This window comes from Chenopodium album, chromosome 19, assembly GCF_948465745.1.
Source record: "Chenopodium album chromosome 19, dcCheAlbu1.1, whole genome shotgun sequence".
Classification (NCBI taxonomy): Eukaryota; Viridiplantae; Streptophyta; class Magnoliopsida; order Caryophyllales; family Amaranthaceae; genus Chenopodium; species Chenopodium album.
In genome coordinates, this window is record NC_137852.1 from 36,129,888 (window position 1) to 36,142,691 (window position 12,804).

The window sequence follows — 12,804 nt, forward strand, 5'->3', positions numbered from 1 at the left end:
TTATTTAAATAGTTTTGGTTTTCAAGTCTTCCGTTGTGTATCTTTGATAGTTGCCTTAGCCGTTTTCACGGTGGCGGTAATGTCTTAGATATTCCTAAAACGTATTTTAAAAAGAGTAAAGTGTGTATTTAAAGGAAAGGAATTTCTAGGGTGTTACAGACCGGGCTGAACTTTTGCTTAAAAATATCATCAAATCTTAAATAATGATTAAAATTATCCATAATAAATAAAAAAAATGTTAAATATATTATGTTTCCTTTGTTTTTTTTAAGTTTTCCATAAAATTATTAAAAATTTAAAATGGTTCAAAGCGATCCGATCTTGATTTTGGACCGATTTTTTCAGTCCCAACTTAATCGGTCCGGTCTTCGGTTCTTGAAATTCAGATTTTAGATAGAAGCTTCATTTACATGGAATTAATTGAGTCAATCACCAGAATTTAAATCTCTGCAATTTGTACTCGCAACCATTCAACTACGAATTGCTTCCTTCTAAAACTTACTTCGAGATTTAAAATTTTCAAAATTACAATCACCAGCGTTTCACTGAATTAGTCGATTCACGTCGCTGGTTAATTTATTACAATAACCTCCCGTCCTACTAGAGGAAGCCCCTATTTATCTCCTTGATAAACAAAATTCGTTTATCAAATGACAATACTGTAAATAAATCAACAATTTTGCCTAGTCATCATGGCATATTTGTAAATAAATCAACTATGTGGGGCCATCTTTGATAAAAGTCGTAAATTTCTTTACAATTTTACCATTGGATAAACATTTTTGGTTTATCAAGGAGATAAAACTTGTATTTTCTCCACTTTTAATGGGTGCCTTTTGATAATTGTATTGCTAATAAGAGGAAAGATTTCCCAATTCTAGCTAACAACAAAGCCTTGGAAACCATGTTTGGTCTTTGCATTACTACAACTCAATAGGCTAGAAATGGTCGAAAATTTTCTATGGTACCTTCCTTTTTCAGCTCAACTGAAACTGAAAATGCCAAGTTATTTTTTAGCCAAGCTAGTTGTATTGTTTAGCTCCAATAATCAAGCTAATAGCTAAAGACTTTTGAAAATTATAAGCAAGTCATTAGCTACAACCATTAGAGTTGTTCTTATATTTCCCACTTAAATAAAAGAATTAATTATTGACATGCTTTATTTATGCACCTTTTTTTTTTTTTTTTTTTTATGAAGCCTTGTTTATGCACATGGTGACATGGTTTAGACATGGAACAAAAACACCAAACCTTTAAAATTTCAAACTAGTGTACAAAACACCCCCAAACCTTTCCACCATTAAAGTGCACGACCAAACCAAACAACAAACAAGACCATCCAAAACCCAAAAAAACACAAGATTCTCCAAAACAATTCCTCTCAGATCCAATAATGGCTTTCCACCACCACCTCCAAAACCTCCACACCACCACCAATTCTTACTGCTGCTGCCCACCACCCGCACCCCCGTGCCACCACCCCACACCCCCGTGCCACCATCCACCACAATTTTCACCTCCTACCTCCGATCCTTTTCAGGTTGCCGCCATTGTTACTCAGCTTCTTCAACCTCAAACCCAAACCCCCCAAACTTACCACCTTAATTCCTCTCGAACCCACCAAAATCAAAAACACCCACATCACAATAATCACCAAAATCAAGATAATTCTTTGCTATTGTCTCTTCTTCAACGCATCGATGCTCTTGAATCTTCCCTTCAGAAATACTCATCTTCTGGTTTTTCCTTGAGAGATGCTGCTGCTAGAATTATTCAAACCCATTTTAGGGCTTATCTTGTTCATAGATCAAGGACTCTTCGTCATCTTAAAGATTTAGCTTCTGTTAAATCTGCTCTTGCTTCTTTTAAATCTTCTCTTTCTCGTCATGCTTTTGTTGATTTTGATTCTCTCTCCCGAAATGCCATGGATTTGCTCCATAAACTTGACTCTATTCAGGTACTTTTCTCAAATTTTTTTGTTCTTAATTTGAATTTTGTGTTATGGGTTTTTTTAAATATTGCATTTTTATCTTATGGGTTTGTGAGATTTTACATTTTTGACTTCTGGGTTTTTGATATTTTGCCATTTTGATTTATGGGTTATTGATATTTAGCATTTTAATTTCATGGGTTGTGAGGTTTTGCATATTTGATTTATGGGGTTTGACATTGTTGCATTTTTAATACATGGTTATTGAATTTTTGGATTCTGTTATTTTCTTCTATAATTAGCATTTTATTCTCTTGGGTTTTTGAGATTTTGCAAATTTTGATGCTGTGTTTTATTTATAGAGTGGTGATAAGATGATTAGAGACAGTAAGAAGACAATTACCAGAGAAATTGTTGAATTTTTAGAAATAGTTGATGGTGTTTGTGTGAAGAGGCAACAAGTTCTGACTAGGAAAATGAAGACCATGAGGTTGGTGAGGAATGATAGTAGAGCTGCTCGTGATACTAAAGGGTTTTCGGGGCATAATGTGGGTTCGAAAACTCAAACTGTAGACAATAAGGAAAAGAAACTAATGGCAAATTTGAAAGAGAGAGTTGAAAAGATTGGTAGGATGACGAAGGCACTCGAGGAGCAGGAGCAAGAGGTCTATGGAGATGCTGAGAACAAAGGCTTTAAGCATGTTGATGATGAGGATGATGATATCCTTGAACAAATTGCTAGCAAATATAGGTTGAACAATGAATTTAATGTAGAGAAAAATGCTCAAAGCTCGAACGCTAAAAAACGTGTTAGTTTTGTGGAGGATGGGAACTTGAGTAGGTTAAATGAAACTGATGAGGACTCTAGAAGTAGCTCTCGGCTGGTTGACGTGATTGAAGATTCTATTAATGGAACACTCGATGAAGAGGAGGCACGAAGTGATGGCGAAGGGTCCTCGCAGAGCAGTGAAGAGATGAGAAAATTTAGAAGTGGTGAAGTTAGTGAAGAGTGTGACAACCAAGAGGAATTCACATTTTCCACCACCCCAGAACCTGCAACCAGAGCAAATTTCTCGTCGAGGAAACCTGGTGTAAAAATATCTGGATAACGTAATGATATTTGCCTTTCTCCTTCAGATTGTTTCTTTGTGATTGCAATAAAACATATCCATTTATCTTATGAATTTGCAATTCTTATGTATTTTAGCTTGTAAGGTGCAATTGTATGTCCTGATTGGAGTGCTGTTTCTTGCTACGCCTGTACTAGCGTAGTACTGTGTACCATGTATGCTGCCTTGTATTGAAGTTATGAAGGATTCACCTGTAGTATGTTTGTAATGTGTGTAGGTTTCTAATCTAATTCATTTTTTGATATAATCTTCTACTTCTGGAGTTCTGGAATAGTTCTTTGTGTCTATTATGTTATTTTTCTGTCATTAATGACTTTGCTACACGATAGAAGATGATATACAAAGGTTGCAGTTCTGGCATTTTGTTGCATAATTCAGTATGCTTATCTAAGGAGCTTCTGGTTTTGCTGAAAAGAGACTTGAGGCTATAGACTATAGACTTATGAAGCTGGCTTATCATCCTTGTGGCTGACATACTTCGGCTATAAAGAGTTAGACTAAAGAGTGTTGAAGATTGCTTGAAATTTAGGTCTACTAGAGAAGATGATGGACTGATAGGAGAAACCAAGGGACTTGGCTAGAATCAACAATCAAGTGCTAAATCTTGAATAAAGTAGTCCACTCAGTGATAAATCTTGTAATTGCAATATTGTTCTGATGCTATTAGTATTTGATGTCGGATATTGGGATTTCCTAATGGAGCCTTAAGGTGACCGCAACTAACGTGTCCTTCGAATTACAGTATTTGTTTACTGAATAAGCAATTTAAATACCTAGCCAAGTAGAAATCACTTTAATACTTGAAATTTGTTTTCTTAACTTATTTTAAAAACGTGTCAACATAGATAAATACTGGTAACATTCACTACAACAAAAAAAAACAAAAAAAAAAAAAAAGAAAAAAAAGGGAAAATTTTCAATGGTGGTCGAAATCTTTAACTAGGGTTAGTTTATGATTTTTGTAAGGGGAAAAAAAACCAGCGAGCCACCCCTGCCCCACCCACGCCCAGCCCCAATCCTGCTGATCTCGGCCCGATGCCAGCTGCACCCCGCTCAAACCACCTTTTTAGCGCCGCACTTAACCCCCTTCCCCGTCACATCCCTCTGAACCACCCAACTCCCCTTCCCCTAAACCCCCTCCCTCCGCCATGATAAACCCCTAAAATAACCCTCATAGAACTTCGGCCAATTCTCCGGCGGAAGGGTTACACTCCGGCGGTTTCTCTCTCCTCGGACGAGTCGGAATCAACACCGATTTGGACTGATTGACTCAGATCTTATCATAGGGACGTCCAATAGACCAACAATGGTGAGTTTGTTATCGGGTCGGATTTTTTAGATCAATTGTGGAGAGATCAACAACTGTTGGTTTGTGATGGCGCGATGGTGGGGGAAGAGGCGATGGGTTTTCTCGAGGTGGGGGGAGGGGCGGTTGGGGTTTTTGAATTATGGGAAGGGTTTAGGTGAGAGAGGGAAGGAGTTTCGGGGATGGGTTGGTGGTTTAGGGGGAGAGTGGCGCATTGGCATGATGGGGCCAGGGTCGATTTGGGTGCCGGCGGTTGGGCGCCGGGCCACCGGTGGTGGCAGGGAGGAAGGTTGGCAAGTTGTGGTGGCTGTTTTTTTTTTTTTAATTTTATATATATATATATATATATAATTGTCAAAAAATTAAGATAAATCTAACCATAGTTAACTTTTTAATAAAAACTATCATTTATGTTATAAATAACTCTATATAATAAATTCATGATTACCAACAATAATTTGTTTTTTTTGCTGTTTACCATTGAGAAAAGAAAAAACCTTAAGAGCACCTTTGAGAATTTCCCAGTTTTTTTTTTTTTTTTTTTTTTTTTTGACAAACATAATTTATGATGTTGAGTTGTATACCCACAGCACAAGCAGATGATATCAAAGAGACAAAGACCCGTACGCATCAAATGTTGCCTTGACATTTAATTCCAAGTTTCCAACTACATGACGTGAACATAAAAGCATATGATGAGGCTCAACCCCTCATTTAAGATATAAGTAATAAAGGTGGATGACAGTAGTTTATTCTGATTGTTTGATGGAAGATTACATCCACTCTAAAAACCTATATTTGATAAGCTAAGTTCTACAATATAATGAAATGCGCGACAAACATATGATCGAATCCACATCCAAAAACATAGACCCTTGCAACTTTCACCACCAGTTTACATATTATCAAGAAGACTTCTGCTTTAGCATATGTAAGAGTTTGAAACTCCAACAAATGATAAAACTCAAAAAACCAACAAAATCAAATACACTTGTAAACACCCGAATCTTAATCAAAAACCCGCAAAGCCGCAACAGGATCAACACTGCAAAGTAGACAAGAAACAATGAGAATTAGGAAGCTCATACCATTTAAGTTGTGAAAGGGAAGCACACAAAGCAAACAGTAAAATTTACAAAAATATATATAACAGATACCCCATTCTATACAGTTCGCATAGAGCATACGATCTTTATATCCAGTTACTCATTTTAACCCTGAAGATTCTCATGGAGTTGACAAACATAACCCCACATAAGCTGTCAATGTTGAACTAATAATTTTAATCATTTATCATTGTGGTGTCACTTCATAAACACCCTGATTCTGTGCTTATACAATTATACTACCACCAAATGACCAAGCCACTAACAGGACTCCTCCTCACTACCAAGCAGGGGACCAACCGTATGAGTGTATGGCATCCGTATTCCTCCCTTAGAATGACATGCACAAGTAATATCCATGAACAATTTCACACTACGAGCCTCTAGCAAGCTGGGCTAGAACGTTCGGGGGCATCGACAGAGTTCCAGTCACCAAGGACCCCACCAACAGTCCCTACCCCTAGGGCCCAACCCTATGTCTTTCTCTCCTCGTCTTGCCCTACTCCCAACCCTGCCTACAAAACTGCCAGCCAAGATTACACATCTGAAATCTTCAGCTAGCACGAAGCCTATGCACCTATAGGAGAAAACTTAGTAGAATAGTAGGTGAGGAAGGGTGACAAGTGGTCAAGGGTGGATATCTACATGAGACTTATCAGACTTATAAACTTATTTAATATTCTCTCCATCCCAAGACAATTGCAACACTTGCTTTTTCAAGGTCAGACTTCACCAAAAGTCTTAAATATAAGAAAAAATAGTTATGGGGCTTGGAAACTTTTTATAATCTTTATCCATACATGATTGAAGAGATAAGTAGTCAAAGTTGTGTCCTGGAAGCCAAAAAAAAGCAAGTGCTGCGGTTTTTCAAGGAAAGAGAGAGTACATTTTAGAATTTTACCCTCTGTTTGCCAAAGTTCCTATTCTTGAAAGGGAAAGTATTATACAAGTGTTTCTCCTCCGTTCCTACTCCTATATTAATAAAGAAGGATCATTTGCAAATTCATCTCTACTAATCAGAGATAGAATTCTGCTCTTTACCCTCTCAATATCACCCAAGGAGGTATCCAAAAAAGTTAAGCTTATTTTAAGATCGGAGAAAGAAACATCTACAAATGGGTAAGATCTGAACCAACACAGTAGTAAAAAGGTTCATGTATCAGCTGGTTTTGATAGGCTAAATTTTACATATATATCACCTTAGTCACAACTGAATAACACTAAGGTTGGCAAATCTTGACCACCAAAACATCCAAAACAGCCGGCACTTCACTATATACTGTATATTCAGCGACCAATAACGAATGCTGCCTTTTTGGATTACAGGCATTTCCATTGCCAAATGACTCATTTAGTAAAATTTAATGATGTTGGAAAACAGCAAGGCATACTAATGCTTCCTGCATTGCATAATTGGGGTTCGAGCAACTAAAATAGCAGCTTGTTTGTGTTTTACACCTTAGCCCCATCGAAAAACATCAATAGAAGGATATATCAAATAGCATGTAGACTGTAGATTTGCACTCTTATCTAACATTCTAATTGCCTCATCAGTCACTAGTCTTACTATTTATTAAACAAATATTCGAAACCTTGATTACGTTGTGAATTTGTGATCTCTCCATCTCAGTACTGTCGAAATCTCTTTTTCTCTTATAGTTCAACACAAAATCATACAAGAACTACCACTACATATCATTTTAACTATGGTGTCACTAACACTTAATACCACTGAATAGGCTCATAAGCTCTGCTATGTACAAATGATAAAAAAAATATATCACACAATGACACAAAAACTAAGAAAAGACACCATTGTCTACACATCTCTCAATGTTTTCAATGACACAAAAGCAAAGATTATGATGCAGACACGAATCTCCTTATTCTTAGCCCCATGTTTTCAATGAAAGCCATGTCATTGTATATATAAAGTTACTCACCAAACCAAATTTACAGAAACAAAATTATGTCAGTCTTGTCATTAATACATATATGATCATCCATCAATTTTTCATGCTGCACTAAGAAAATATAGTGTGACATTTGGCTTGCCAATCAATTTAGACTCTGTCTTTGAAAGATATGGAGGCCCCTTGTCCTTCTCCATGGGGGAGGAGTCTTCAAAGAGAGAACATAACAGATAATGAGCAATCAACCAAGTGCTTGGTAGGGTAACAGAAAGCAAAACTGGAATACCACTTGACAAAAAAAGAAACTCTTTTACACTAAAAAAAATCTACTAAGAAATCCTAGGTATCAAGTATCAATCTACCCCTTGTAATCTATGCTCTTGCATAGAGTTTGAAGCTAGGATTAACTAGCAAAAGGCTCTCTCATCTACAATTGATAAAAGTATGTATACAGGAATTTAAATTTTCATCTTTACATTTACATATTTTGTCCATTGCCAATGGGCTAAAGGAGTTAGAGAGTAAAGACAATATCTTGAATCAAGAGCTGCTTCAAAACATCTAGGTTCCATATATCTGACATTATCTTTCCCTTTCTAGGCAGGACCTTGATTTAAGGCACTTAAACAATGATTATGCCATTTGGAAGAATAAAAAAATTAAAGTGAGCAAGAACTAGTCTCTCAATTTTTAGAGCTTGACAAAATCAATCTCAATCTCATGACAAGTATCCTAAACATCTTTCTAGAATTCAATGAGGTCCAATACTACTTCAATATCATTTAATTACTGCTCTTGATCTCAACTAACCCTAGCTAGTGTTTCTGTTTTGATACAGCTTGATAGCTTTAACCTAGACGGCTAGACTTATTAAACCTTATCTAAGCCTATCACCTCAAGCTTAATTTTGGGGTGAAAAGAACATTGCCCAAATCACCTTAAATAAACAAATCTAAATTATTTGCTCATATTGCATTAGAGCTTGTGGATTTCATAAACATATACCCCCAAAGGCTAACCCCTACACCTCCATGGATGAATTCAAGTTCTCCCCAAGAAACAGTAACTCTAACCTAATTATTCCCAACTCGCCCTATTTCTTAACTAGCAAACCACAGCTTGGTATCACCATACAACAGATTATATTAATAAATAAATTATATGAGTATATCAATCATTCAATCCTGGAAAATTGTGCAACCCACTTAATATAATTAAATTGTTTAACATGACCAAAAAAGAATAATCAGTTGTTCTCTCTATCAACCAACAAACGAAGAACTTAAATCAAAATTCAAAGAAGCCCCAGAATTACAGTATCTATCCTTATCTTATCTTTCTCCTCCTGAAACCTAAATCTTCCTCCAACCTAATTTACATTACCCATTTAGCAAAAACTCATTATCAAAGTAACCCTAAACTCAAAGACACAGCAACTAATTTAATTCATTCAAACTAATTTTCTTTCAAATTCAACAACCAAAATCAACCAAAACCCTAAAACAATAAAACAGGTACAAATTTAACCTATAACAGAATTATAGCAAATTCAAAATACGCAATTAAATCATATTAATTCTACTTCGTATTCAATTCAAAAACTAATTTTGTTTCAAATTCAACCAAAACCCTAAAAAAAGGTACAAAATTAACCTATAACAGAATTAAAGCAAATTCAGAGAATACAAAATGAATTGAACAACAATAAAAGCAAATAAAACATAATTTCAACAACCCAAATCACCCAAAACAAAAACCCTAAAAAATTACCTAAAAATTAGGGTCTAGACCTCCATAATGCTCTTCACTTTGGGAGCATAAAGTGAGTAAACAACAGCCTGACGCTTAGCAACATCAAGCTGAGATTTGGCGTCGGCGAAAGCTTGAGCAATGGAAGAAGGTTCAGAGAGTGATTTATTGTGATGGAAAGCATCAATGGTTCTTCGTTTAGCGTATTCTCTGATATTGTAGTCGGGAAATTGACGAGCAACACGAAGAAGTGACCGGAAAAGATGCAGGATTTCTGCTCTTGCCGGCGCCGGAGGTATCGCAGTCATTTGATATTGCAGGTGGTGGGGAAGAGAGAAAGAGAGGGCCTAGAAAGTGGTTCAAAAACAAGGGGTGAAGGAGAATATGAGGATTAGGAGAGCGCAGAGTGGGTAGAAAATGAGTTACTTGTATGACTTATCAGTTACTTCCTTCGTTCTTTTTTACTTTACCCGCTTTGACTTTAACACAATTCACCACCCCTTCTTTGACCGTTTTTTATGAATAATATGTAAGGAAAAATATATTTACGTGAGATCTTTTTAAATTCGTCTCCGTAAGTAGAATCATAATATATAACCTTTGTATTTTTAACTTATGGGAAATTAAAGTTATTGATCATTAAAGTTTTGTATTGGCAAACGTGATAAAAGAAACAGGTCAAGTAAAAAAGAACAGAGGAAGTATGACAATAGTAATGCAAATCGGAACAAGTTATTAGTGACCTACGGCCGAGATATAGCGAGCACGCGAGGGGAGTTATAGCTTGGTTGCACACAAAAATTGCAGCAAGACCGAGCTATAGCTTATAGCTCGTGTGGGCGGCAGGAGGAGCTATCCTGTGAGCGATAGTTCAGCTTCTTGTGTGCGAGCGTGGAGTCAAGATATTTATTTTATTTCCTTTCTTGTTTACTCATATATATACTATCTTTAACTCCCAAATTGAGATTTACTAGGTTAGGTCCCGTGCCATGCACGGTATATCTTAATTTTCATCATTAATAACATTATTTTTAATTAAAAAATTTCTAAAACTATTGTGAGCAAATTTTTACCAAAAAATAGATATTTTCTTCTTATATCATGTCTTTACAAAAATATTTAAATACTTGTATTAATATCACGTTAAAGAGTTGTTTAGTACTTTAGTCGAATGAGTATATTAAAATTAAGTCGAATGACTGATTTTAAAAACGGTTGGTAATTAGCGACCGTTTTTATAATCATTCGCTAACATTCATTTTACCGACTAATTTGATGCCCGTCATTTTAATTTTTCAAAGACAGAATTGATGTATCCTTTTTATTTTTTTACAATTAATCAAAGAAGTATGTATAAATTATATAGGTTTTTTTTTCTTCCTAATTTAGTAATAATTCTTGCCTAGTATATTCTTAAGATTATATATTCTTAAAAAAAATTCACAAAGATTGCATTTTTTAAAAATAATTATATGGTAATGTTGCCAAAACTCATACCTATAATAGTTGTGAACCCATCTATAGAATGTAAAAGATCTTTAATTATTTTATATGGTTAATTATGACAATTATTATTGTATATAATAATTTTCTTAGATATAAAAGTTTTATAAAAGGATTGTTTTTAAAAAAACAAAAATACTAAAGACACACCAGAAATTGACACGTGTCATTGCTAGTGTGTCTAGTATATAGTTATTGATAGTTTTGTTTTCTTTGAAACGTTTAACACATTACAAGCCTATCATTTGAGATCTGAACAATTCTTGACTCATAACACTAATCTGTTCGAGACTTCGGATGCACGAATTATGAAGAGAGTTGTGTTAACATTAGGGGCGTGCATCATAAGGAAACATGTACCGATGGTGGCTTATTTTGCTTTTAATGCAATAGATTATATTCTGCGGCACAACTGTATTATTATCATCAATCAAGTACTTTCCCTTTGATCTTCTTTAATTAATTATTGAAATCGACTGGTACTTTTACCAATAGTGGCCTTGTCATTGACGTCTTGTGGTGTGGAGAACAAATCTAGCGGTGTTCGTTAATGACCTAAGACTTAAAAGTATAAATTGATACATAGAGAATGTCTTACTTTCAACTTACTTTGTAAGTATGGCGAACAATAGGGTTTCTTTTTTAAAAAAAAAAAAATCAAAATGTACGTAAGACAGATTTTGAATCATAGTCTTGGAATTTTTAATATATGTCCATTTTTAGTAAATTAAATGTTCTTTTTTGTAACTAAAAAATCATTATTTATTTTTTAATGTTCGTACCACCAAGGTTTGTAATTGGTTTAAAACTAATTACGAGTACAATAACTTCAATTTTCTAGCAATTCAGGAACAATAACATGATAAAAACTTTATTAAATTTCATGAAAAATAACACATTAACGTAAATATTCTCTGCCAAAGATTTCAGTTTTCCAAAAATAGTTTTTTCTCTATCCAAAAATTTAACTTTCCATAATAATTTTAAAGAATTCATTACCTTAAAGAGCATACGAGCCATTTTTCACAAAAAAAAAAAGGAGCCAAATTCAAAGAACATACGAACCAAAAAGAACATATGTAACACCTCCGATTTACTAATTAATAATAAACAATGCAAGAATTAAAGGAAAATCAACGACCTTTAAATAAAATTGCGGAAGTATACACCTAAATCGGAGGTATTACCGCCACACTCACAACCTGTCGAGTGTTAAAGGCTTACAAAACTCCCTATAATTACAACCCAATAAATCTAAGTGAGCTATTTATACAACTTTACAAACTCGTTATAACAGCTAATCGAAACACTTGAGCTCCTTTAGCTACGATCACTTGATTAACCTGCTTAGACAAACTTGACTGCTCACCATTAAGGACAAATTCCAAAATAGATCGTCGCAGGGCCACCATATGAAAAAGACATGGCCGCAAATATAAGTAGCACAACAAAACAAACAAACACACACGTCAGCAAAAAGCTGAGTAATCACCACTTATCAAGATATTATGATAAATAATAAATTAATTAATATAGTAGCTCACTTTAAAATATAGTTTAAATCTACATTACACATTGTACTCTGAAAATAACCTTTGTCAATAATAATACGAACCTTTACTCAATTAACTCGTACATCCCATAAGTGTGCCATACTCTTTGTTCTATACCTAGCCTTAGACATGGGTAATTCGAATAACCAACCAACAAGTATAAAAACTTGAATACTCCCAATAACCAGAAAACACTTTGAACGAACCAGACCACATACGGGCCAATTCCCACTGTAGGGGACCATAGAAAAATAAGTTATAAAGATTGTACCTAATTCTTAACTCATGATTATCATCCTCTTACCAACATGCCAAGGACTAAGGTATATAACTCCGAGCCTCGAACCAAGAACAAAATATAATTCTCAACCTTTTGATCTCATACATCGATCAAATTATCATTCACAACTAATAGATAATATCTCAATAATGGCACATGTTCCCAAATTATATATGACGACATATTCGATTCATAAATATCTCAACTCTTATAGGGCTAATACTAGTACCCAAAATTAATTAATTCTCAACCCAAAAATAATACTCTGCGTTAGTAACCCTAAAACCTCAATATAACAATACTCCCTAAAGTAACAACATTAAAAAAAACCCTA

General features: G+C 34.8%; 1 protein-coding gene across 1 annotated transcript; it reads left to right on the plus strand.

Moving 5' to 3' along the window:
* The first annotated feature begins 1,280 nt into the window (after positions 1-1,280).
* On the plus strand, positions 1,281-3,307 carry LOC145595318 (uncharacterized). Its single transcript, XM_081651708.1, has 2 exons — positions 1,281-1,957; positions 2,293-3,307. The coding sequence occupies exons 1-2, from the start codon at positions 1,394-1,396 to the stop codon at positions 3,037-3,039; spliced, it is 1,311 nt and encodes a 436-aa protein (XP_081507834.1). The 5' UTR covers positions 1,281-1,393; the 3' UTR covers positions 3,040-3,307.
* The last annotated feature ends 9,497 nt before the right edge of the window (positions 3,308-12,804 follow it).

What these genes read in the sequence shown, in the direction of transcription:
- LOC145595318 (XM_081651708.1), top strand. Translation starts at nt 1,394, where the DNA reads ATGGCTTTCCACCACCACCTCCAAAACCTCCACACCACCACCAATTCT. An exon ending in ATAAACTTGACTCTATTCAG is followed by an intron (nt 1,958 to 2,292) that starts GTACTTTTCTCA and finishes TTTTATTTATAG; the next exon opens with AGTGGTGATAAGATGATTAG.